This window comes from Archocentrus centrarchus, chromosome 22, assembly GCF_007364275.1.
Source record: "Archocentrus centrarchus isolate MPI-CPG fArcCen1 chromosome 22, fArcCen1, whole genome shotgun sequence".
NCBI classification, from domain to species: Eukaryota; Metazoa; Chordata; class Actinopteri; order Cichliformes; family Cichlidae; genus Archocentrus; species Archocentrus centrarchus.
Genome location: NC_044367.1, coordinates 26,285,580 through 26,312,680, shown reverse-complemented (window position 1 = coordinate 26,312,680; position 27,101 = coordinate 26,285,580). Strand labels below are relative to the sequence as shown.

The following is a 27,101-nucleotide window of genomic DNA, read 5'->3' as shown; positions in this document are numbered from 1 at the left end:
AAAGTTTGGGCTCATTGTGAAACAAAAGCAAAGGAAGTTCTGTTTCCTGTTTCCAAACACTTGCAGAGTGTAACTAAAAGAAACAGTGATAAAAAATGCTGGGCAAACACTGCCCCAACTTCATTATATTCAAAATGAGGATCTATTTTTCAAAAAATAATAAAGCTTCAAACTTTGATATGTTGCCCTTGTAAATTATTTAATACAGTGATTCAGATCTTTTTGCGTTCTGCTTTTATTTACATTTTATGGTTTCTTGACTATTTTAAACTGTGTTATACATAATGATAAACAATCTGTGCTGTCCACATTGCTGTTTCACCATGTCTGCATGTCTGCATGTCTCTTTAAGTTGGTTCACTTCCCACTGCAGTTATTCAAATTTGGCAGATTCATTTGCAAATATAATTTTGTAAGAGAGGAATAATAGCAGGCTAGCTGAAGGAAGAACTGTGGGCAAAAGGGTCATTAATTATTTCAAGTCATACTGCATCTTATATGTCTCCAAGTTACAGTTCACATCCCTCTAGATATAAAGCAAAGTTGCAGCAAAAATAACGCATTTTTACACATCAGAACACCACAGTCAGTGTGTACATTTTTCAAATAAGTCCAGAAATATGTTTTGTGGGGTCACAGTGCTCTTGAACTTTGGATATTAAAATCTAATCAGGTCATCTTTGAGTCCAAATGAAGGTCTGTGCCTAAGAGATTTCATGTTCACAACTGTACACAAGTACAGACAGGCAACCCCAGAACATGAAAATAATAACAGCACAAAAAAGTGCAGGTTCTAAAGTGTTGCTTAAGTCATTTAATCATACTTTCCACAGTGTACATAATGTGATACACCATTACAATTAGCTATATGTGTAATAACTAATTGTAATGGTGTATCACATTACAATTAGCTATATGTGTAATAACTTTGCATGTTGTGGCTGCATTCAGTGATTTGAACTTTGCTTCTACAAAGATTATTACTATTCGCGTGTGGTGGGGAGCTGGTGAAAGGCTGGTGGGTGTGTGTGTGTGTGTGTGTGTGTGTTGTGATCTCAGTCACCCCATGCTTAAAGGCTTCAGCACTGTTCACACAAACAAATCCTCATCTAATCCACCCAAAACATTGTTGGCTGTAAGACCTGTGAGATGCAAACAAACCCGTCACAGTTTCCCACAGAAAACAGTTTCTAAATGCTTCTTTCTGACAGATATTACATGTAAGAATGAAAAAGAGTTCACTTTTCACAGTTGACATAAATTAACAGAAGCCCCTCACACTGGACTTTAAATCAACTACCTGCCAGATGCTAATCCAGCTCTGGTTGTGGCTGTTACGATGAAAAGGGCAAATGTTCCTATAGGTCAGAGGGATCAAACATGCCAGAATCTTATCTCCAGGCTGGACTACTATAATTCCTTATCATCGGGGTGCTCTAAACCCTTATTTGACAGGCCTTCTCTGTATCCAAAACACCACAGCAAGAGTACTAACAGGGTCTAGAAAGAGATCATATTTCCCCCATATTAGTGTCTCTTCGTTGGCTCCCGTTTAAATCAAGAATTGATGTTAGAAATCCTCGTTTTCACATAAAATGTCCTCAATGATGAGTCCCCATCATATCTTAAAGACATCATAGCATCATATTATCATAAAAGAGCACTTCACTCTCAGACTGCAGCCATTCAGGAGACAGATAACCTCTCTATACTTGTAAGATTAGGCTTAAAACTGTCTTTTTGATAAAGATTATAGTTAGGGCTGGGTCAGGTGACCTTTAACCATCCCTTAGTTATGCTGCTATAGGCTCAGGCTGCTGGGAGACTTCCCATGATTCACTTAGCATTTCTTCTCCCGTTTGTTTTTTCATATCACTCCTGATAGGAGAATTATACTCCTGTGTTAAACGTATAGGTACATCATAACCACACAAACCTCTCTAAAATCCTACGTGGCAACTCATGCCACACCCTGACATGCACCTCTTAGTCTTCAACAACTGTGAATGGCCAATTTGGTACCATCATTTCCTCCTACGCATTTTCAACTACTGCTGGTTCTGTTGCCATTTCTCGAATCAACTGGAAAAGACCAACTTGAAGCAATAAACCCCACCACCAAATTAATGTTTTGCCAACAAAAGAGCAACACATGCACAGCCACTTGTGAAGGCAACATCATAGATCCAACACAAATGTATAAATTAAGTTTAATGTGTTTTTATACCACTACTGAATCTCATTAACTTTTGTTTTCTCTCTCCCATAATTTGTGTTTTGTTCTGTTTACTGTTCTTGGTTCGAGGTCTTCCCCTATTGAACCAGGCTACTCCTCCCTGAGTCTGGTTCTGCTGGAGATCTCTTCCTGTTAAAAGGGAATTCATTCTTCCCACCATCACCAAGCTCTGCTCAAAGGGGATTGTCTAATTGTTGGGAGTTTTCTCTCCAATATTGCAGGGTCTTGACCTCACAATATAGAGCAACTTGAGGCAACTCTTGTTTGAATTCATGAAAAGATTTTTCTGATGACTGCAGAAAAACTGAGAAAGTTTACATTGAAAGTACACTTTTGTATATAAATGGTTCATTACACGTTTTTACAATGTACTTCTTTACACCAAAGGAAAGAAAATCATTTAGATTTTTTCTAGTTTATTTTTCAGGAATTTTACTGGTCATACTGGATTATATGTGGGCCACGCCCTTGCTTCGGGCTGCCTAATGTTAACACTGAAATTGTGCCTGGGTTTTTCCTAGCTCAGAATGGGACTTTGGGGGTGATGGCACTGTAAGCACAACCTTTCCACATACAGTAAACGGAATGAGTCTATGATACTTAAATTAACCAAAGTTAAACAAATGTTCCTATTATTTCTGACCATTTGATGAACAAACATGTCTATAATAAAGTAAATGACATCTCAACTTAGGAAACTTGTTAAAAAATAATTTATTACCATGCTGGAGATGATCCACCAAACCCTGGGAAAAATGAATGTTCTATTCAGGCAAAACCAGTGACTACCTGTAAGGTGAGTTCCGGTTTTACTATCCAGCACAAGTTATGAGATGCTGGCTTCCAGGAAAGATCAGCTCTGATAATCAGTGAGTCACGAGTGTTCTCAGAAAGCTCACTGTTTTCAAATTCACTTCACAAATGGTGACTTGATTACAGCAATAAGCCGTCACCTGAAGTAAACACCCATCAGTTTTTTGTTAGTTAACATAATTGTTGTATACAAACATTTTCATGTCAACAACAATTCAATGGACACACCTGAGTAGTAGTTAAACAAAACTACTGCATAATACACTCCATGGAAAAACAAACCCCCCTCTATCATACAGTTTACAGATCTAATGGATTTATGCAGGCACAAAACGCCACTGTAACTAAACAGTAGTATCTTTATGATTTATATCTTATCTAGATTCAAAAATTCACACTTTGGAAACCCTGTCTTAAACCCTGTGTTAACCTACCTTAGCACAGTTCTGGGATATTGCCAAGAGTTTACTGATACCAATGTCATTATCATTTCTAGGTCCGGTCCTTTATTGACTCCTGCTCAATTTTCTATGTGGACAAGGAAGGGCTTTCAGTATCAGTTCAGCTGTTTTATTACTTGAGTCCAAACACAATGTAGAAACAGAGAGGAAAAAAGCCTTGCATGCAACTGCCACAAGCTTGGTATCAGTGGAACCAGCAGAAAAACATGCAAGGACTGATAAAAGGAACTAATAAGCTCGGAGGGATATCATTTCAATGGATTATCATCCACAGATGGCCCCCAAAATATGTTATTTAGGAGGGATTATAATTAATAATAACGTGCTTGGGATTCTGCCAATCATGGCTTGCTTCCGAACAAACAAAGGTGCACAAACTAACAATCAAGGCGCACTGTCTCATTGCTGTACTTAAAAAAAAATGTACAGAGAAACAATACTGATCTAAGACGTCACTAAGATGACTGGCAGATTAAAAAGCTCCAAAATGTGGCCATTAACTAGATTATCAGCACTAAACTAGTGTAGTCAACAGAACATCCGTTTTAATATTTAATCCAACTAAATGTCAGACAACAAGAATGCGACAAGAGAGGGGAGGTCGACAGTTTGTATCTTTGCTGAGAGAGGTGATAAGATATGAAGGGACAGGGCAGTTAAATTGTATACAAGGCTATGAGCTCTAAGCTAAACACGGCCAGGTGTAAAACGATTACTCACTCCAGCTCAGGTGTAATCTGGAATGCAGAGACACCTGAAACTAACACACACCTAGCTAATTCCAGGTCTTGATCAACTTCAATTGCCTACAAAGACAAACTGGTATTGAAATTAACTCGTCTCCTTTTTGTAACAAGAGACTGGTGATCTGTCCTATGCGGCCAGGATGCTTCTTGGTTAATGACGTGTCAGCCCATTAATTTAAAAGCCGCTCAATATCACAACGTTAGCACTGAGGTTAGCCAGCAGGCTAATGACAGCAGGCCGCGCCCTCCAACTTCTCATTTTCTAAATTGTGAAAACAACACAGCTGCTGCTCCTTACTTACCTTAATGTCCTCAGTGAAGCACGTGGTTTCATCTTTGCTCCAGTTAGTCCGGAGTTTCTGCCCTTTTGTCGTGTCGGAGATGGCCACAGTTAGCATCCCCAGTGTAATATTTACCTGCCAGGCAGACGGCCAGTTAGCATCTCTTCCTGTTGTGTCGAGAGCGGCCACAATTCGACCAATAGGAAAAAAGAAGCAGGGCCGCTTCCGACCAATTAGAGGAGAGCGAGGCACACAGCTGACAGTCACTTTTCCTACCTCCCAGCGTGAATGCTTTTGTGGCAGTGATGCGTTGATGTCGTGTTGGTTATATAAAATCTATTTGCCTATATGTTTTGTTTGGTTGGTTGGGTTTTGGTTTTCCAGGGTACAAGAACATAAAAATGGTTTAATGCATTAAAATAATACACATATATTAGTCCGTCAGTTGTCAAAGTATAAAACATAGAGATGAGCAGATATGGATCAGACATATTTGTATTTTTCATAAATGCTAACTTTATTTTTGCCAGTTTAAGAATAGTTTTTATTATTTTGAATTTGTTGTTTATTTTTAATCATTAGTCTAGAAAAAATAAAATTATTAATAATAATAATAATAATAACAACAATACATTTAATTTTATGTAGTTTTTTTTAAGTACATAATATTATTTCTTTATTTTGTTTTGTTTTTTCTTAAAACCTTGTGTTTTGTTTTTTGTTTTTTTGTTTTTATTTTCTTTTGTTTTGTTTTGTTTGAACATTATGCTTCAGGGATGGTATTTGTCTCCCTTCTCCAGTCTGGATGTACGTTGTTGCACTAAAATGCACATTAAAGATACTTTTATGGGTTGATATCTTACATGCTCTTGTATTTTGTGCTGTGTTGTGTGCTGCTGGATGTGTCTTTGTATATGTGAGCACACAACGCAAACTCCTATAGACTGTTTTGCTGAAATGACTACAATGGACTTGAACTTAGTAATGCTTGTGGGACCAATCCATGCTTACATTTTTATTTATTTATTTATTTTTGCAATTTTTATGACTAAAAAATTCAATAGTGCACTGCCAGCTGACATTGCATCCCTCAGTGCAGGCTATTCTGGAGAAGTATACTAATACTTTATTTCCTGGCATCTCATCAAAACAGAAAGTGTAATGTGTAGGCTGGTCACGTCAAGAAATTCAACAATATATATTCAGCCTGTCCCACAATCTTAATTTGGTGTTCTGGTTGAAGAAATTCTTTCTAAATTACATTACAGTGTTTTGAGCAGCACAGCTACTCTATGCTAATTCTGTGTCTTGGGAATGGCGAAATATTGTAGTCAAAAGAATTATAACAACCTCATATTTATTCTTCTAGCCATTTCAAACAATTATCTTTGTTAGTTTTGTAAATGGCTCCAAGATGTCGCTATAACATTTCACTGTTATGAAATTGCAGAGACTGTTTAGAGTGAGACTTTCCCTAAGAATATATGCAATATCCTGCCAAGTTCTTGTATTAGCTTTGGATATTTGTGCTCTTCTAGACTATGTCGAGATTTGTACAGTAGAAAATTACTGACCTTTATTTGTGCAGCTTTTAGATGTTATAAGAAAAATACTGCAAAACTAAGCAGCAGGGAATTCGCAGGATGGAAAGTTAGTTTACAGTATTATACTGTTTCTCCTTCTCTCTACAGTTGACAACTTACTAGTTAACTCAAAAAGCTAAATTAGAGGCACTATAAGAGAAAGACAAAGTAATCAAAAATAATCTTGATATGAAGTAAATGGGAGAATTCAACTTAGTATGATGTATGTCTTAAATCTATATGTTGTTTAAGTGTGTTTTATTGTAAACATCTCTGTCTTATGTATATTGTATAGTTTTATGTGACACCTACACTCTGCCAGTCATCAAATTTCAGTACTTTATTGCCACGTCAACAGCAATTTATTCCACGCACTGACAAGAAACACTCACTCAGTGTGACACAACAAAACAGAATAAATACCTGAATAAGAAAACAATAGAATAAATACAAAAAATCAAATAAAATACAGACCATAAAAAGGAATAAACACTAAAATAATGTAGTAATAGTTAATTTTAGAGGAGATGGAAGCCACAGACTTTAAGACAAGAAAGCTCCTTACCATTCATGGATGGTTGCACCTCAAATCCAGCACCCTGAGACTGCACGCTAAGCTGAAGGAAGGAGGCCGAGGACTAGTGAGTATCAGAACCACTGTCCTAGATGAAACAACAAAGATCCAGGAGTACATCAGGAAGATGGCCACAACTGATCACATGCTTAGTGAGTACCTCAGGCAGCAGAAACCCGAGATAGAACAGGAGCAAGAACAGGAACCGTCATGGAAGGACAGGCCTCTGCACGGCATGTACCACCAGCAGATAGAAGAAGTGGTTGATATCGAGAAATCCTACCAATGGCTGGACAAAGCTGGACTTACAGACAGCGCAGAGGCACTAATCATGGCCGCACAGGAACAAGCTCTGAGCACATGATCGGTGCAAGATGCTAGCAGGTAAGGGTTACATGGAACGCCACAACAAAGTTGCTGGCACAGTAAACAGGAACATGTGTGCCGAGTATGACCTGGAAGTCCAGAGGTCAAAGTGGGATACGCCCCCACAGGTGGTTGAAAATGGCCAACTCGGACATCTGAGATCTCTGTTCAGAAGAGCGCTGTCCTAGGAACAGCTAAGATACTGTGCAGTACCCTCAGGCTCCCAGGGCTCTGGTAGAGGACCCGAGTTTGGAGGGCAAAGAGCAGCCACAGGTCAGGTGGGGAATTTTATAAAAAAAGAAAAATCCCCACTTGACCTGTCTGCAACAGCAAAGATGATGGTTAAAGTACATTTTTAGTATATTTTCTAAAAGAACTTTTTTTTTTATATCATAGTTGACTGAAAATTAAAAACTCAAATTTAAATGAATGTAGATAACACTTCAAAGAAACTGCTTGGAGTAATTTCATGATGCATGCAGAGTGGACAGATTTGCTTCTAAATTTACAGGTGCAGAAAACACGCTTTGAACACAACAATAAGAAGCTTACGGTGCTCCCAGTGAATCAGCCACGTCACATTCTGCTTGTGTTTCTTTGCAGCTATTTGAAGAGAAATTCTTTGTTGCAACTTGTGAGTGAAAATGTAAATGCCACAGTGAATTAATGACTTTAGGTTGTTTTTCAGACTATTTAATTACATGGCCATTCTAAGCTGATTATCTCATTACAACAGCACCTGTCAAGTGAACATTGTTGAAGTTGTTGCTTTGTAAGCAAGAAAAATGAGCATGTGTGAAAAGCATTTGAGCAACTTTAATGAGGGCCACATTGTGATGGACTTGGGTCAGAGTCTCTCCAAAATGGCAGGTCCTGCAGGGTATTCCCAGCATGCAGGAGTTAGTACCTGCTAAAAAGGACAATCAGTGAGACACTGACAGAGTTGTGGGTGTCCGAAGCTCAGTGATGGATGTGAAGGTTGGGAAACTTGGGTCCTGGTCTTTACATGGATGTTACCACAACACCTACAATCTACTTAAACATTGTTGGAGACAATGTGCATCCATATATCCATTTATGACAACGGTACTCCCTGATGGCAGGATAACGCATGCTGCTACATTGTAAAAGTTTCAGGAAGTGTTTGAGGAGAATGAAAAAGTCTTCAAGGTTCCACCTTCAACTTAAAGGATCTGATGCAAATGTCTTGGTGCCTGGGCAGCTTAAGAGCGCTTGTAGAAGTCAGGCCTTGGCCAGTCACAGCTGTGTTATTTATGGAACTATAATTAATTATAATTATTGTTATCTAACTGGCAGTGAACACAAAGTGATCTACATGTTAAAATTGGTAATTTATCATGCTGCAAATGGAAAGTGAAACCCCACATTTATTAAAATTCATCCTGACCCATCTGTCCATTTTCTGCTGCTTGTCCTGGTCCAGGCTGCAGGCGCAGCCGCTAAACTATGCTGCTTTTCACCTCCTCTGTTATGGTTCTTGGAGAAATGCTTCCAACATTTTAACCAATATTGTTAAACTGTTGAAAATTGTTGAATCTAAAGTTGATGAGAACTCTTCTAGCCTGGGAGCCATAATGAAAGAAAACAAGAAACAATCAGGTTTCCTGTTATATTCAAAAAAGCAATTTCAAAAGCACCAGAAAACAGTCCAGGATGCAACTCTTTGTTATCTCTAGGAATTGCCAGAACTCTTGGGTATTGTTTAATGTGAGAGGATGTTGTCGAGCCCTCCTCCAGTCACAACAACAAAGCCTCCCCAAAGAACACGTGGGAGTCGCTTTACCGCAAAGCTCGCAAACATCAGGTTCAAAGCTTTTCCCTGCCAATCAACCTTTCCCACAAGGCCGTCTCATTTTGGCTGGAGCTTTAACAGAAACCGCATCTCACACAAATCCGTTTTCTGGTCTTGTGAGTGTTATTTTACCTGAATTCCTGAAGGATGTCCACGGCGTAGCTGCTACAAATACTCTATTAGTAATTAACAGCTCCTTCACTTTTGCTTCATTACTCTCTTGTTTTAAATATGCAGCAACTCAAGGCTCTCTAGAGGACACATAATTAGACTTTTCTTGCTTGAGGCAATTACAGAAAGGCTGTGAACTTCAGAATGCAGCCCCCCCACCCCAATGGTTTAGAGAAAGCAGGTTTTTCATAGACTGTCATTTTTACAGACCATCAAATCGAAAAGAAGCCGCAGTGAGCTTATGAAGGCCTCCCCTTCAGGGCTTGTTCTCTGACACCATTGACCAGTTTTGTATTATTCAAATGTAATTAATGTTATTCAGCAAAAACATCTTGAAACACACAGATGCAGCTCCCAAATGGGCCCGCTGGTGTTTACTGTATCCGCTTGATTGATCAGCTATGTGTATTCTCAGGGTCTTGGGTCCAACGCTGCTCTCTTTGCATACTGAAGACCTCCACTTGGTCTCATCAGGGTATCAAATTTCACTGTGAATACTTTGCCAGATGTTATAACTTGGATTTATTAACCACTTTATCTCAGGAAATCAATTACTGAATGTCTAAAGTACATTTGGCACACTCAGTTACATCAAGGACTCATCAGCCAGTCAAACTGAGCTTGCCAGCGAAAATCACTGTGAAAGCTTCCAGTTCTAAAAGTTGGTGATGACAGAGAGGCCCCAGCTATCAGTGGTGCATATATGTTCCCAGTCAACGGGAATCCGAAGCGGTGCATACTGTTAGGGGCCATGACACTTGATGTCCAAAAAATTTAATTACAATCCAATAATGCTAAGAACTACAAATGCTCTACCTCCCAGCAGCAACTGAGGCAAAGTTAAAAGCTCTAAAGCAGGGGTCTTAAACTCCAGGCCTCAAGGGCCGGTGTGCTGCAGGTTTTAGATGTATCCCTGAACCAACACACCTGAATCAAATGGCTGAATTACCTCCTCAGTATGCAGTCAAGTTCTCCAGAGTCCTGCTAATGACTTCTCTATTTGACTCAGGTGTGTTGAAGCAGAGACACATCTAAAACCTGCAGGACACCAGCCCATTAACCCATGGACCCATTAACAGCAGCAGCTATAGAAGAGGGTCCTGCAAGAAATTCACAGATACTTCTTGAACATTTGGGCGTAAAGCTGCAGCGGGTAGCGCTGTTGCCTCAAGGTCCTGGGTTTGAATCTGCAGGTCGGCTGGGGCCTTTCTATGCTGAGTTTGCACGTTCTCCCTGTGCCTGCCTGGGTTCTCTCTGTGCACTGTGTGCGAATGTGACCGAGAATGATTGTCTGTCTGTGTTGGCCCTGTGATGGGCTGGCAAATTCTCCAAGGTGCACCCTCACCCATAGCTGGGATAGGCTGAAGCCCCCCCTCCTCCAATGACCCTGAAATAAATGGTTAAGAAAATTAAAGAATGGATGCTGTAGAGTTTCTTCCACACAAATGATCCCAATATTTGCTGTTGGACACAATATAAACTCGGTTATCAACCCTGTTGAAATGTGGGCACTGAGGCAGAACTGGCTCTGCACATGCACCAGGTGAAAAAAGGTATAAGCTTCATCTCTTGGGCACACCAAATGTTTGCACAATATTTCATAAACATCCATCCTAAAGCTTCTGGGATATATTTGTCTTGCAGATATTAGTAGTGCCTAGATTATGATGGGGATCTGATAAAACCAACCAGAGATGGTGTAATCCTGCATGTCACTGTCAAGGAGAGGATGTGTTATCCTGATACTGAATTATTGGCAGCTGGTATGTGACCATATTATCTGCCAAGAGAAATCAATCATATCATAACAATAGCTGTGTACATTCCACCCAAGGCCGAAGTTCCACGTGAAGTTCTCCATGAAACTGTTGCTACGATACAGACTAAGATCCAGAGGCGTTCTTGATAATTTCAGGAGCCTTCAATCACGTTTCTCTCTCCTCCCACCTGACGGGAGTCATACAGTTTGTTGACTGTCCTACCAGAGAAAATAAAACCCTTGATCTGCTGTACACCAGTGTCAAAGAATCTTACGGAGCTACTGTCTTACCATCCTGACTCAGATCACTCATTTTATAACACCTGTACTGGAGGACTCTTCTCTCTCTGTTAGACACAGAAAATCATTCGTACCCACAGTCATCAGGCTTTTCATTTATCATCCAAACAGATGAACAATGTCAGACATATGGCTTTCCCTCTGGGACCAAAAAAGGTTTTCTTCAAACACAAATTGACTCATTTTTTATGCCAAGTTTATAATCTAATGATTGTTAAAGACACTTGGCCACAGATACATGTCTGCAAAAGTGTTATTACTCAATTTGTTGTCATCAAGAAGAAACATTTCTAAAATAAAAACTGCTGAAACTAAAACCAAAACGACCTGCCGTGAATGCTGCTTTGGTTAAGAAGCATCATAATATATAATCTGAGTTTCTGACTTGTGACTACCTGAAACGCCCTAATGTGACATGAATGAGTCTTTCCTATCAGGGACGTTCAGTTTCTATACGCTGCTTTTCGAGGTGCGCAGAAGGGCAAACGTTTATAAAACATGTACCTTTTCATACTTATGCAGGTTATATTATCAAATCGCACAAGACATTTGTAATTACAGTGTTTATTATTCATCAGCTGATGTAAACAAGTTAATGTACAATTAGACAAAAAAAAAAATCCAATCTGCAAGTAGAAAGAAAGTTCTAGATTAAAAATATAAAAATGTAATATAGCACAACATTATTAAGTCAGCATATTACACATAAACAAGACTTTAAGACCACAGTAAATTCAGGGTTGCACTAAAGCCGAGCATTTCCAACAATCCAATAACCAGGCTGTTACTGTAAGAGGGGGAAAATCAATTTTACATACAACTGGGAAATGCATCCAGCGAAGGCACCTGAACACACACATCGACTTTTTCAGCAGGGATTGTGAGAAGATGTCATTTACAATGCTTTTGTCTTTTTCCATAATGAAATATGGGCACCTTGATTACTCACAACCTTCCTGTAACGTCAAGCAATCGACATCATTCACATTTAGCATTAATTGAACAAAGATGATTAAAAAAAAAAAGGCAAGCCACACGTGTAAGAGGTTCAAAGGCCAGCTGAGGTTGCTGCACGATACAGGCAGTGAAGAAACTAATAACTCGTGTTTTAATAAATATAATTTTAAATTAAATTGCAAACATCCCGGTGGACACCTCAGCCAATTCTAACAATAAATTAATGCAGATCCTCTATTAAGAGAAGGATGAGAAAACATGAATACTTTATCCCTCAGAGAATCATGTCTACTGAAAACATACTGATAATATACAGTTGATCATGGCAATATATCAAAACTTTAATTGTGATGGCTCATAACAGCAGCAGTAACAGTCAGTCAATAAAGACACAAAAGTTAGGTGAGAAGTGATTCTCCTTTCAGCAAAGCAGGAGCAGACACAGCACGATGGTAGCCTCGCATCAACACACGCGCTTTCGTGTAACAATGAAACGAACCTAAAACAACACAAATTGCGAGTGAAAGTTAAAAGCTCGTGAGTACATCTCGCTCCTGCATGCTGGTGTAGAATGGCTTCCCGAACACGAACGAGTGCAGTCCGGCTCTCAGCTTCTCAGCCAACGCCATCACGATGTTCAGGTCTCCTTCCGCCTTCAGATCCAGGTCCGCCTTTAAGTTGCGTAAAGATCGAAACGGCTTCTTCCCTTTTTGCCTGCGCAGAGAGACGAGGAGACGCTGAAGTATAATGCAACGGTTAACCTGTAAAACTCAGGGTCAGCGGACTTGCATTAGCATTTAGTCAGGCTGCAGCTGTGCACAGGAATGCCATGCCATAATGAATTATGTATGCTGCTACAGGATGGTACCTGAGCATAAACAGTCTTGTCAAGGCACCTGTAAAATAGTATGCCCTTAGACCTAAATCTGTCGACGGCACCATAAACAAGACGGCTTTTATGCTTTCACACGAGCTCACAAATAATGTTTTTGCTTGTTCAGTTAGTGTTTTCTCTGGAGTGAGATACGTTCGGATGGAACAGGCAGGCTTCAAAATAATTCATTTTGACTCATTTTAAGCATTTTACACAGGAGGCGAACAAAAATCAAATTATTGATTTGTAGAAGCAGCGGGAGAGTCGAGGAAGGTCAGTCAACTGTTGTGGAGCACAGAAGGAGATGAGTCAAGGCCAGATGGAGCTATGACCAGGTCACCACAGGGTGGGAGGCATCAAACAATGCAGAGCGGCTGAGGACTGTGGTGGACTTTAGAGTCTCAGATGAGCTGAAGGGGATTAAGGAGGCACTTCTGGACACGAGCCAGAGATGGGTAAAATAAGTCTGATGGGATTAGAGTGTGACTGGACTTACAATTATGTCTCATTTTATTTATTAACAAAGACAGAGGGGAAGGCAATTAAAGCATAGAGTAGAACGCAAAGCTTCAGTGCTGGTTTCAAACACACTGCCTTAATTAAAGCTGCGTTATAGTGTGAGATGAGGCCACCATAAGCCACCAGGTCACCTTGCAACCTGGACTAAAGTCACACAGGATCAAATGGCGATCATAAAAACATCATTTAGTGTTTGGAGGGGAAAATGTAATTTCCCAAACCTGAAAATCAGAAGTTTAGCTGGAGTAACCTCAGAAGGATATGCCATGCGCTGTGCACCATTTTCTCTCAAAAGACATAATTCATGTGCTATGTAGATGGGGAAGCTGTCCTTCTGGGATGCAGAAGATTTATCACCCTGTGTGGCCACAAAAGCAGCCTCTTCATCCCAGTTTCCTCCTTATATCTTACACATATTAGACCTGAAATTATTTCCTTTTCTTTATTAATGAATCATCTTTTCTAAACACATTTTTGTGTTTAGAAAAAAGCCAATCCTAATATTTGAAAAGCTGGCACGAGCCAGCGGTCAGCATTCATGATTGATATATATATATTTTTTTCTGCTGAAGAAGTAAAGATCTACTCACGTTTGTCACTAAACGCCTCACAACAGATATAAATGTGCAGATGTCATGAGCATTTTTCCATTTGGTGTTTTCTGTGGTAACACTTTAAACTATTTATATCTTCAGGAGTGTAAAGAGTGCTACACTGCAGGAATCTCCTGCTTCTGAATGCACAACACGCAGTCTTCTCATTTTTAGCCCTCTGTTTCACAGTTTGTTGTGTGCACGTTAAAGCTGTGAACTAAATTACAGGAATGGCATTAACGCCCTCAAAACTAAATTGATCTTTTTTTCTCCCTTCAATGAAGCTATGAAAGTGTAAACCCATTTTCTTGGTGCGTAACTGCAGGACAGAGATTTTATGCTCTCCACCATACAGGCGCATTATTTGAAGATGTGTCCCTTCAGAGGGCTAAAAATGGAAAATTGGAAATGATTAAAACCCCTTAGCAATCAACATAGTTGAAAAAGTTGGGCCACAGTTTAAATGTAAATACTAACCGAATGAAGTACACGCAGTACTATGCAGGATTTGGAGCAGCACATGGTGCCCTCTGAAAGACATAATTTTCAGGAAATGAAAGACCAGAAAGCAGTACAGATACTGTACTGACCTGCTTGCACGCTACATCTGTCACCCACTGAAAAAGGCTAAAATCCTGTATCGAGCAAGAATGGGAAAACATCTGCTTACAGCAGCTGGACTCCTTAGCTCTCCAAGTGTTGTTAAAAGAAGAGCTCATGCAAAACTGAAGCTGACACCAATGCGCCTTAAACCTGCATTCTTTCCAATGGCCAACAGGGGGTGAGATGTGTTGCCAAAAACAACCATTTCAGATTGTATAAAAATCATCCTTCAGCTCCTTTTCTCTGTAAATATTTTCCTGATGAATTTACACACTCAATTAGTAGTTTCAGGTCAGACTGAATAAAAGATGAAGTTCACTTTGTAAATTACAGTCATTACAAGTGTCAGATGCACACGCAGTAAAAGGCTCAGTGCCCCGAGGTGCAGGACTGAGTGCTACAGGAGATCTTTTAAAACTTGGTCCCTTTTGCCTATTTACACCACTAGTCACACATGAACATATTTATATTCATAACTCCAACTATTTTTCTTTTATCTGCCTCTTGTTTTTACTAGCTACACTTTATTCCTGTTGTTTAAAATGTATTTTTGCTGTTTTTTTGTCCTTTCTGCGCTGCGGTTAGTGACTGACAGTCCTGTGTGTGGCTCCCTACAGCCAGTGTTTCTGCTTCAGCTCTTGTTTATACTCTTATTTCCATTTCTATTTTTATTGGTTTGAGTATTTAAGAGGCACAAGAACTGCCCTTGGGGTTATTTAAGTTCTTATCATATTTTATCTTAACAAGGGTAACACCTTGTCACAAGTCATTAGCCACTAAGAGTGCAGTTTCACACAGAGATGCATCTTTTGCTCTTGAAATCCATCTCATAAACCAGATGACGACAGTAATAATTTTCAGCTTGAAGCTTCACAGGGGGACTTTATTAACTAACAGAAGATATCATCGTGGACACATAAATATGGATACATAAAACCCAGGTTTAAATGCTAAAATTTATATAGCAGAAATAGGTAGGTTTCCAGCCTGGTACAAAAAAATATGACAACTGTAAACTGTACAGGGGGTTACCTTAACATTAACAAGACCTAAACCTTGCATTATTAGCGGGCATGGTCACTATGAGCAGAATGCAGGTGCCAAAAGGCTGCCCTAAGTTGTATTGGTGGCATCTTTTGGAGCATTTTTAACAAACTGTTTGACAAATAACTTTGTAGTCTAAAAACTCTGTGCTCCAGATCTGTTGAGCAAAATTCTAGCATTTGACCAATTAACAGGTGGCTGTGTCACTGCTACGCACCCATAGAGTTTGTGGATGCAGCATGCTCAGGCCCAAGTCACACAGGCAATGGTCGGCAACCAGTTGGCAACCGCTGGTCAAGAAAAATGAGTATTCCTTCACTGGTTGGCAAGTGGTTGCTGGTTGTTGCTCTGAAACAAATCGCTAGGCCTAGAGACCAGTCAGTGATGCCCTGGCAACTACTGGTCATTAGGAAAAAGTGTGCATTCTGCAACCAGTTGGTGAGTGGTTGCTGGAAGTCACCAGCATGTGATTGGTTGCAAAGAGAGAAATGTTGCTGCACTGAAAACCTCTTTGCTTTGGTCACTACCAGGCTGCCACAGTCACCAGCAGTTTGCAGGGAAATTCAATTCAGTTTCCAGCCTGCGTCGCAGTTTTTCCAAGTTTCACTTGGAGAGTAAACAGCGAGTGTTTGCAGACAAGTTAGCGCCTTCCATGAAAACTACGGGCCACTGCAGTAACCCGATGGGTGCGTTACTGAAGTCTACCCAAGCTTGCTAAACAGTCCACCATCGAATATATACACATGGTCATGTCTTGGTTCTCCACCCAAACAAAAAAAAGCTCAAGTCACGCTTCAGTGTGTGCAATTCACAAGCCAATGGGTGATACGCAACCGTCCATCCTTTAGTCTATGAACAAAACAGAACAGCTGATTATGAAAACAGATCACTGATCACTATATTATAAAAATGTGCTATTTTTATAATATAGAGATGTGCTATCAGTCTTGTAGACAAGACAGCAGCTGTTAAGGGAAGTGTTCTGCTGTCACTATTCTAGTTGTGAACACACATTAGGAAGATGGCACTCTTAAGTAAAAGGTTGCAAAGTACATTATATTTACTAGCATCTGGTATTTCCAGAAATCTGGGGATATTTATTATTTCCTGCTGTACAATAGCAACACGCAGATGAGTTTTAGATGCAATTATTTAAGCCAACAGCATCAATGTTCACACTTTCTGCTCATGAGCAGAATGGCGAACATTAACGCATAGGAGCAAAATTCCCTCCAAAACAAGCACTTTGGGGAAACACGCGCTCAGACCTATAGATTCTTTGGGAAATGCATCAGAGCCTGCTTGTTCAGACCGGTGTGAAGGATGACTCATCTGATCATAGGAGTTTTTTTGCCTCCTGCTCAGCAGAACAGCGTCTGTATTCTTTGCACTACTTCTCCTGCAAAGAGCCAACCCCCATGTTCCCGTGACCTTCTGTTCCACTCTGTGTATTTCTTGACACACTCCTCTTCATCTTGATTTAAGTGTAGGCTTACACCTGCAGTCAGCTGAATGTGAGCTGTCTATATTCCTGTGCTTCTCAATCTAACATCACAGATAAAGGGACACTTCTCCTCCTGTGTTGTTGTGGTTTAGTCCGAGTGGACTCACCAGGCGCTCCCTCTCCTCTAACCCCACTGTCCATCTACCTAAATCACATCTGAGAGTGGTTTCATCTGCGTCTTCATCTGTTTCATCTCTTAATTTTGACAGCAAATTTTGATTTAGTTTTAGTCATAATTTAGTCATCTGAATAGTTTTAGTTTTAGTCGACGAAATTATGGTAAGAATATAGTCGACTAAATCTACAGTCGATTTAGTCTAAAATATAAAGGGTGTAAAATGTAAATGCTTTATCTTCAGTTCCCTTGAATTAGTCATTATACACACTTACACAAAATTAAACATTTATTAAAAGTTAAGGAATATTATTAATAATATTAACATCAGCGTTTCACCTGCTTCCCACACACCTGATCATTAAACCACCTTACTGAGATAATCCGAGCGTTTTACAGCAGGACGCTCTGAAAGGTACAGGGCAGTGTTCAGGACTAAGATTATAAAGGCTAATCCACCGCGGTGTGGAGATTTTCTCTAAACACAAACGCTAAACTGGGAAAAACACTTTACCCTGCATGACATTAACATGCTGACCTTTGCACGGAGATCTGGGTGACTGGTTTGCAGATGTTGTTTAAGATTTGTTGTGTTTTTACCTGAGATAGTCGCCCCACATGGTTTACACATCACTTTGTTTGTCACAGCATCAAAGGACAAATGTGTCCATACATCGGCTCTTCTCTTTCTCCCTGCTGACATTGGTTACATAACTTAGTTCTATCGGACGTAAAAACGAATCACAGGCTAGTTTGTCCTTCCCGCGTTTAGAGCAAATTTGCGCAACTGTGCGTTTGATTGGATGTTTTCCTAACTTGTCCCGCCCTGTCACAAAATTAAATCCGTTCTGATTGGATTTCGTCCGCGCCAAGCATTTTCATCTTGTTTTCATTCATTGACGAAAGTGTCAGTTAATTTCGTTATCGTTTTTATCCTTTTAGGTAGTTTTTATTTAGATATCGTCTCGTTTTTGTCATGAAAAAAAGGGTCGTTAACGAAAGCTATGACGAAAATATTTCATCAACGAAATGAACACTGGTCGTCACTCAAAGCCATCAGATGTTTCTCAGATACTAACTATCCACTTTTTGCTAACTTGTCCTTCTGAGCTTGCTGTACCCTCACTACTGCACAGCAAAACCCTGGAGACATTACTAGAAATTACTATTTTGATAACAAGGCCTTAGGGTACTTCTGCCTGTGTGCCCTACAGATGCCCAGTTATAATGTTGGTGGGTCAAAACAGCTACAGTGCAAAGTCAAATCAAAAAGGCTCAAAACAAGGAAATCATCAGCTCTTCTTTCTGGGATTTCCTTGACTCTTCCTGTGGTGCGGTGTCTCTGCGTGTCACATGGTAATCTCTTTTCTTATTTGGATTAAAGACTTATTAGTGACAGCTCTTACGTTTCGTCCTCGATGTACTTGAGCAGAGTGAGGGCCTTCCTGTGGAGCAGCAGCAGAAACTGGGCCAGATAGGTGCTCCGCAGGGACAGGCCCGGCTTCAGCATGAACACCTGGGTACGACACAGGATGTCAATTAGTAGTCCGAGCTGCGGCTCTGCTGGAAGAAGAGCTGAATAATATACTCCTCCCTTCCTTTGTGCTAACCTTGAGAAAGAATCATGCTGTTGCTACTGTTGTGGGGAAAACTTGTAACAGCAACAGCTCTAGCTGTGTGTCTGTGTGTGTGTGTGAAAACAAATGAGGGGTTGTGACCATTTGGGGAACAAGTTCTCATGCTTTGTATATGAGATTACAACATTTCAAATATACGCCGTGAAGCCAGATACAAATGTGACCTGCATTTGATGACCAGCTATGACAGCGACTCAGCCACTTCACAATAATACACACAGCAGCGATTACATAATAATCAATTAACAACCAGCAACTCAGTGATTAGAAAGCAAGCATTAATACGCAGCAAAGGCCAGAAATCCTTTATTTAAACTATATTATTATTGCCTATGTAAATGTGCTTTAGCATCACCTTGAGTTATTATAAGTCAATGAGGTTTTGGGGGTGCTGTTTTCACACTCATGAACTGAAATCCTCGAACTTTCTGTAACTCAAATCTAATTAAAACTGAACTCAATTTTATTCTGTTAAGTTTTTTTCTATTTAATGTGACTGTTTGTAATGTTAACAGCGACTGTGTACAGCTATTTTAAGCAGACACCATGTACAAAACTCCCACCTAACAGCTGGAGAGTAAAAGCTGAATTTTCATTTCCCTGCCTCAGAACTGACTGTGAGCCCAAAAAATTAGATGACACATACCTGCAAAAACATGTCATTTATTTCAGCAATTACTGGAACGAATTTTGCAGCCTGGCTCGAGCAACACTCAGTCATAAAGGAGTTTATTTTGGGAAAGATAAAGCATGGATCAATGCATATGTATGGCCACTGACTCTCATTTCATACCACAGAAGGCACGGTTCTTCCTCCTTCTATTGTTATATGCATACTTATTTTAAATGAAAGCCAAGAAAAGACCGCATGACTACATTTTATTATTATGTTGCTATTGTACCTATTGTGCCAATATGCTGCAGGGATATACATGATATACATGTCTCCTTTGTGCTGTTTTTATATACAACAGATCACAAAGTCTCGTTTTACTCTTACCTCATTTATAAATGACTTGACCAAAGTGTCTTGATGCATGACGTCTTGAAAAATATTCCTAAGAAAAAAGGCACAAAGGTTATCATATTAGTGTTTTTCATTTGAGAGGGTGTTTTTTTTAATTAGCGTAAAAAAGCTATAACTTTAATGTTACATAAGCTGTTTTCCAACAAGCCCTAAATCTTTATGGACACTACAGAATGAAGGAGCATGTAAGAATGCAAACATGTGATGGTAGCAGGAATTAAACTGTCTTTATATTAGAAATGTGATGTCCAATCGTGTCCATGTAAGAAAGGTTTTGCTCAATGTTGGAAGCTTCCTCAGAGTATTTCTGAAGCAGACCATCTCCTTTTGTGTGGCAAATGTGAAAAGGAAACACTGTCCGGAGTGCATTTGTGAAAACAGATATATACAGCAGATATGAGCATGGCTTACAGGTCAGGTGTGAAGGTTTCGTCAGTGTGGATGATTGTATCTGGAGGTATGTCCTCCTCGCTATCCGTCTTCCAGAGTGCGCTTAGCTCAGACCGCATGTAGCGCCGCTGGTTGTACGTGTGCTCGTGGCATGGCGGCATCTGTTTCACTGTGTTTATGTCGACGTCAATGTGCGTAGTTGGGTAGGGCGAGTAGAGCACCTGGCGGAAGGGCAAAACAAAGCTGCCGGTCGAGTCCTAAGAATGGAAGAAAAAAAAAAAGAAGGTGGGAGAGTGTGTGTGGGTTTTGTTTTCAAAAATGTGATCAAATTTAGAGCAACTGTGGGTGCAAACAACAATCTACGTTACAATAAAGTGGATCTATTATGCACATTTCCAATACTTTATTTCTATTATTGGGTTCTACTGGAGTAGCTCTGCAAAATTCACAGTTCAAAATAATCCTCATTAATCTTATGCTAGGACCTACTGCAGCCCCTCAGTTCATTCTGTCAGAGAGAAGCCATTTTAGCTCTTCTTCAGGCCTCCTCCCTTCATTTAAAGCCAGCTTTTTTCTGATTGGCTGCCCCTCACAAACAGCAGTGGGTGGGGCTTCTGTGTTCACAGTCAGAGCTTACCTGACATACCTGAGACAAGCGGAATATCAATTCTCAATGACATACAGATCCACGAGTAGAAAAAAGGAATGCTTAGATTTCTAAAACTTTTGTAGTTAATAGTGAAGTTGAACTATTTCATTGAAAAATGAAACATTTCTACGACTCTAGATTTTTATTCGAATACTTTCTTTGATAAGCTGTCTAAATCGTCTTAAACGATGTCACAATTATGACCAAAAATGCAAAGTAAATAAATAAATAAATAAAATAGATCAGAATTTTATGCAGTGTAAAAGAAAAATCTTATTGCATTATTTTCTTGATATGAAAAAGAAATTAGGTCAGAGCAACAAACAAGGGCAACATCAAACCAGCAGACCAAACAGTACAGTGTAATCCTAACCACACTGCACTGTATAATGAGAGGGAGCTGGTGGCTACCTTGAGCAGACCCTGAACAAACAGGCCAGTGTCATATTTGAAGGAGGAGTCAGTCCTGCAGAGGCGAGAGCACTTCCTCTCGGCCGGCGTGAGAAAGAGGCAGAGAGTCCGCACAATCTGCAAAAAAGACGGTCAGATTTATCACCACACACTCTGACTTCAGAAAATTAGTTTTGATTATTTATCTAAAAACTCATTAACTGTATTTTTGTGGTTAGGGTCACTGTCAGCACAAACTGTATTCAAGAAGCTACTTCAGCACTAAATCTACTAAAAGAAACCACATGTTGGTTAACCACCTAAATCTGACATACAGCTAGAGGCTGGCTGCTTCGTGCAAGAAAGAAAAAACAGTCTTGATTTAATTGGTGCTCAGTTTAGGCCTCAAGCCAAGAAACCTACAAATTAATGCAGTGTGTGCTTTTGATATTCACTGGGAAAAACTGTATCTGCTGTATTTTCGCACTACTAATCTTTCTTTAAATCGGGTATCTGGAGATTTTTAAAGTGGTTCCACAAACACTGCATTAAGAAAGTTCTCAGACTTTCCAAGTTTTTCTCACTTTGTTTCAGACTCACTGGAATCAATTCACTTTAAAAAAAAAATAAAAATGACTCTTTTTCTTGCCAGAATTGTTCAAGCTCAGCCAGGTTGGATGATGAGTGCACATCCATTTTCGGCACTCCCTAGAGATGCTTTTATGCTGCAGGTCAGCCTTGAAATGTAAACCTCTGCCACAGCCCGAGAAAACTCTGGATAAGGTTTCTCTTCATCTTTCCTGTCTCCTAACTAGTCTCTCAGTCCACATTTGCAGAGAAAACATCTACACAATAAGAAGCTAACACTGTGTTGGGATGACAATAATGAGGCGATGCTCAGTGCCTGGTTAGTTCAGTCTTCATTTGATTAAACCAGAGGATTTTGTTTCGTATGGTCTGAGAATCTACCATTAGGTCCTGATTAGCTGAGTGCTTTTTCATTTAGTACAGGTGTACTGCAAAGTAGTAAAGTCTGGATCTCATTTATAGAGACCACTGGGTTCTTGGTTACCTTCTGACCAAGACCCTTTGTCTTTAAAGCTGAGTCTGGCTGGGTGGCCAGACTGTCATGGTCACAAATATCTATCAATGACTAACAGAAGAATGACAGAAGTGATGGTGCTCTTGGTTGCTTTCAATTCTGCAGAAATGGTCTTGTACTCTGATCTCTATCTTGGTACAATTTTTTCTCACATATCATCTTGACCTCTCTAGGTAAGTGTGAGCCTTTCCTGCTCGACTCCCAATTGAGGTGTAAAAACATCTCAAGGACAACTGATAGACGTGACATGCAAGAGAGCTTAATTTTAGTCATCATACTGCAGTAACAGGTTTTTCTCTGTCAGTGTGGAGTGTTTCGCAGAGACTGGTGAGAGAAAATGTGATTTTTTAGGATGAGCATGAAACACAGAAAAATGAGGAAAACTTGAAAGGGTGTGAAAAGAGAGAGAAGAGCAGTAACAAGACTGACAATCAAAATACTGATGCAAGACTAAAAAGGGGCTCATTAAGACCCCCCCCCCCCCCCCCCCCCCCCCCAAAAAAGCTTCAAAACATTTAAAATTATGTAGATGCTGCATCTGTGTGCAGCCACTAATCCACTACATTTACCTTGTTTATTTTCTCCGGGTTGCTTCCAACCACTATTGAACAGCCGCACGTCTGCAGATGAGAGCTGATGGCCCTGAACCACAGAGACAACATCATGCAGATTAGCTCCAATTAGCTTCATTAGATTTGTTCTAATTATAAGTGACAAGTTTTAGGACTAACAACTGAGACAAAGGAAATGCATCCCAGAAAAACAACGCCTTAAATCTTTTGACTCATCTAGCCTGGCTCACAGTCGAGCCTTTTCAATTGACTTGTTTGATTGCTCATAAAAGAGGATTACTTCTAAACCTGAGATTATTTCAAGTAATACACAGCAAGTGTGTTCTTCCTTAAGGCCTGAGCTATAAATATAAGATCCATATAAGTTCCAGTTTCCAGATGCTCTGTCGTCGTCACAGGATGGTGAGCTAATCCTGTTCAACTCCGAGCAATTTGGCGCTTCATTGGCAGAATGGACTTTCCAGACTCTCGACACTAAACAGCGATTAAGCTTTCGTCCTTTCTCAGGAGATAACTTCAGCTAAGTGGAGGGCCATTACTCATCATTTGAAGGTTGATGGGTGTTAAATGGGCATTGTTCATCATCTGCCTCCCTTTGCCTGTACCGGATTGCTTACTTGTGTAGGAAATCGTCGCGGCAGCTGTCCCCGATGTCATCATCATTTAGCACCGTGTCTTTTATCTGCTCAGCAGGAGCGAAACAAATGAGTCATTTTAAAAACTGGTCTACAACAAAGACAAAAGTGCTGACGGGCACATCTGCAAGGCATTGTAATGAAAGTAAAATGCAAAAAAAAAAAAAAAAAAAAAGAACAGTGAAAGATTCTGGGGAGCTTCTCTGTACTTTTGCATTTGCTGCATTTGCATATTAGAAGGGAGCAAATGTGCTGAATCACACTGGGTGGTAATCTAGGTAAGGAGAAAACCTCGTTTAGTGAAACCTCTCAGAAAAAGAAGCCATTTGAACAAGCAAAACCATGGAAAGATAAATATTTTACAGTTTTGTTAATGCATTTCACTACTTGCTGTAATTCAAGCTCCTTTCAGCCTGGATAAAATACTATTAACGCTGTCATCATTTTGTCATTCTAACTGGCTAGTTTTGAAAGTCTCCTGATGATGATAACATTACCAACCAGTGTTTTTGATACAAAATGAACAGTTTTCACTCTCTTTGAATACTTTCACTGGAACATGGCTGACCTTAGTCTGTTACTTTGAAGCTGGTATTAATCGTTTGAAAAGTCATTGCTTACATCAATATCTTCTGGTACACTGTGCGTCTTCATAGAGGCCAACAGCTCCATGATGGGGACAATCTCTAAGCTCAGCACTGAGATGATATTGTAGCCCTGAAGTTTAAGGAAAAAGGAGAACCCCCCCCCCCCCCCCCCCCCCCAAAAAACATAACTATTCAATCCTGCATGCAAGTACATCCAAGGTTATAAATCTGACCAGATGTTGACAGCTTTGAGTACGTTATCAGTGCATTACAATCGTCACAGGACTAAAACCAGCAGGTGCATCAGCCACAATTAAAGTCCTACTAACAAATTTAATATATCTAGGTTAAATTAATAAATATGGATTATGTCATAAACATATGCACAACACAGGACATGACAAACAGGCTTATTCTGGACGAATTTTTACTACAGTGTAATTAATGGTGATTTATTTTTAAAACAAATTTTTCCCCAGTTCGTGGTGTGTTAAATCGTTCTGTCCAACCCTATTATTACTTGTTCACTAGCTTCCCCTGCAGGATCCCTCAGACCTAATTAGCTAACTAACCCTTCTGTGTTGGGAGGATACAATTTTATTATTCCGGCAATGTTGCTGCAAACCCAAAAGGGTAAAAAAAAAAAATGTGACAGATAAGTTGATAGCCCTTTAAATGGAATAATTAAAGATAAAAAGCTGATTTTATGAGTATAAAGGGTAATAATTAGCCTCTTTGTCTGTGCAAACTAAGGGAAAAAGCCTGAAGTCAAGGGTACCTTCTGCATCCAAATGCGTCCCTTGCGGATAACGTGCTTCAGCCTTTCCACGCAGATGGTGTGCAGGGGCAGGTAGAAGGCCAGCTCTGTCTGAGGCAAAATAATGGACAAGGCACATGTATTCTTGTCCCCTTTGAGCTCGCCATCAAAGATGAGAGACACAATGATGACGCCTTTTTCTGCCAGTACAAAAAACTTCACATCCACGGCGCCGCACTCTGCACTACGCAGAATCTCCCCATTGAGCGTGTGATTAGCCAAAAATGTTACTTCTCCATCGCTGAGGAACATCAACTGGTCACCCTTTGGTACCCAGATGTGGCGCACCCGGGGACCCAGAATGTTGTCCCAGTAGGCAAAGGTGGCAGCCAGGAGCGGGCATTCTCCCTCTACCGCTACTTCAGACTTTGCCACAGCAGGTGACTGAGGTGGACAACCAGAAGACATTGGACAGGTCCTCAAGGGTGAATTATAATGAACCTAAAACAAAGAAACCACTGTGTTTATGGTACAAGGACAGAAAAAGTCATTAAGGGGAAATGAAAGTGATTTGTTTGCACTTCATAGACCAGCCCCAAGCTTGTACTTCTTGTACTTCAACTTCTTGTACTACAAGCTTGTACTTCTCCGACTTAATGTTGAGGGTGACAAACAGTTTTCTACAAGCATTAATAATCCAAACAAACTCAACTGAAAAACAAGGGTTGATTTCATATTCGACAGATTTCAGATAAACTACACACGTAAAAGTCTACTCAAAAAGGTCCCGGGTCTTTATGGTTTCCTGTCAAAGACGGATTGTATAGTTAATACACACGTTAATATTTACATTTTATTTCGGGGGGATTTGGTGTCGTTATGTTCATCGCACACTGGTTACTGGTCAGGTGAATTAAAGCCAACTTTTCCAGTCAAACAAAGAATTCAAATGCAATTTTGTTAATCATATGCACGCCGAATTTACCAGAAAGCTCTGTTGATTAGAGGATTGAGGTTATTATTTTGCCAGATAGTTATGAATTTCTACAGCAAGCAGTCTAGTTTCAAATTAACAGCGTTTATGACCGAGTTCAGTTTGACAGTTACACCAATTAAAGAAGCACGTAAACGACCTTATACCTCAGGTGTTCATAATGTACGGTCCAGGTACATTTTGACTGGTAGTTAGTATATGTAGCTTCGAGAATATGGGAGTAAGGAACAACATGTCCACGCTGTTTATTCAATCATAGGCTAACTAAGGCTAGCCCGCTAACTAGCGTGAGCCAGTGACATCAATAAAAACTTACTTCTTCGGCGTTTTTGGTGTTAAAACGGAACACCACAGTGATTCCAGAGGAGAGAGAGCTTCAGTGTTAATGAAAAGTCAATGCATTCTTGCCTGCTGGTGCCATAACTTATAATAAATGGTGAGTAGCCGGCTACAGATTTGCTGCAGTTTTGTTATGCTCTTCAGCACACTTCCTACTACGTCAGACTTGCGTCAATTATTGGTAGGGGTAAACAGCGACCTCCAGCGACCGGTGCATGGCAATGTGCAGCGAGCCAATGATGTCATTTGTATTCCAGGCTGCCACTTGCAGAAAATTAGTTATTTAAATTCATTTACATGGAGCCTGGTCATACAAATGGATGTAGCTGCAGGCCCCACACATTGTGTTTGCCTTTTAATTTCATCCTCTAAGGGTAATGCTGACTCTAAATAATGGTACTGACTGCCTTTTCTTTTCTCCCCCTTCCATTATACATGTGAAAAGTGCACAATATCTCAAAGCTGCAGACCTCCACTACTTGAACTTAAATTGGAGATGTTAACGTGAATGTATTATTTATTTTCTTTGACAATATATTCTGGATTTTCACATTTTAAACATTCTTGTTCTTCTTTTGCTTTAAGAACAGGCTCAGGATAGGAGTTTCTCTCTTCCACACATCCACTGAAACGACCGCATCAGTGAAGGCAGTGGTTGATGTGTTTTATCCAGTCAGCTCCTCCCGATCACGGGATTCTGTTTGAATTAC

General features: G+C 40.0%; 2 protein-coding genes across 4 annotated transcripts in view; both read right to left on the bottom strand.

Annotated features, from left to right (window-relative positions):
- Nucleotides 1-4,693, bottom strand: part of kiaa1109 (KIAA1109 ortholog) — a 76,287-nt gene extending 71,594 nt beyond the window's left edge. For all 3 annotated transcript variants that reach the window (XM_030718455.1, XM_030718453.1, XM_030718454.1), the window contains exon 1: nucleotides 4,559-4,693. The gene's annotated coding sequence lies outside the window, so the exon portion shown is untranslated. The remainder of the gene's footprint in view (nucleotides 1-4,558) is intronic.
- Nucleotides 4,694-11,689: 6,996 nt separating this feature from the next.
- Nucleotides 11,690-26,537, bottom strand: c9orf72 (C9orf72-SMCR8 complex subunit). Its single transcript, XM_030718463.1, has 10 exons — nucleotides 26,369-26,537; nucleotides 25,080-25,559; nucleotides 24,336-24,431; nucleotides 23,697-23,761; nucleotides 23,077-23,149; nucleotides 21,427-21,543; nucleotides 20,388-20,623; nucleotides 19,950-20,007; nucleotides 18,719-18,828; nucleotides 11,690-12,774 (listed from the first exon to the last, which is right to left on the bottom strand). The coding sequence occupies exons 2-10, from the start codon at nucleotides 25,524-25,526 to the stop codon at nucleotides 12,588-12,590; spliced, it is 1,389 nt and encodes a 462-aa protein (XP_030574323.1). The 5' UTR covers nucleotides 25,527-25,559; nucleotides 26,369-26,537; the 3' UTR covers nucleotides 11,690-12,587.
- Nucleotides 26,538-27,101: the final 564 nt, after the last annotated feature.

Excerpts from the sequence above, each read along its gene's own strand:
- c9orf72 (XM_030718463.1), bottom strand. The coding sequence starts at position 25,526 with ATGTCTTCTGGTTGTCCACCTCAGTCACCTGCTGTGGCAAAGTCTGAA. Across the intron at positions 23,150-23,696 it reads CGCGACGATTTCCTACACAA|GGCCATCAGCTCTCATCTGC; the intron begins GTAAGCAATCCG and ends TCTGTGGTTCAG. Across the intron at positions 18,829-19,949 it reads TCAAGTCATTTATAAATGAG|GTGTTCATGCTGAAGCCGGG; the intron begins GTAAGAGTAAAA and ends TGTCGTACCCAG.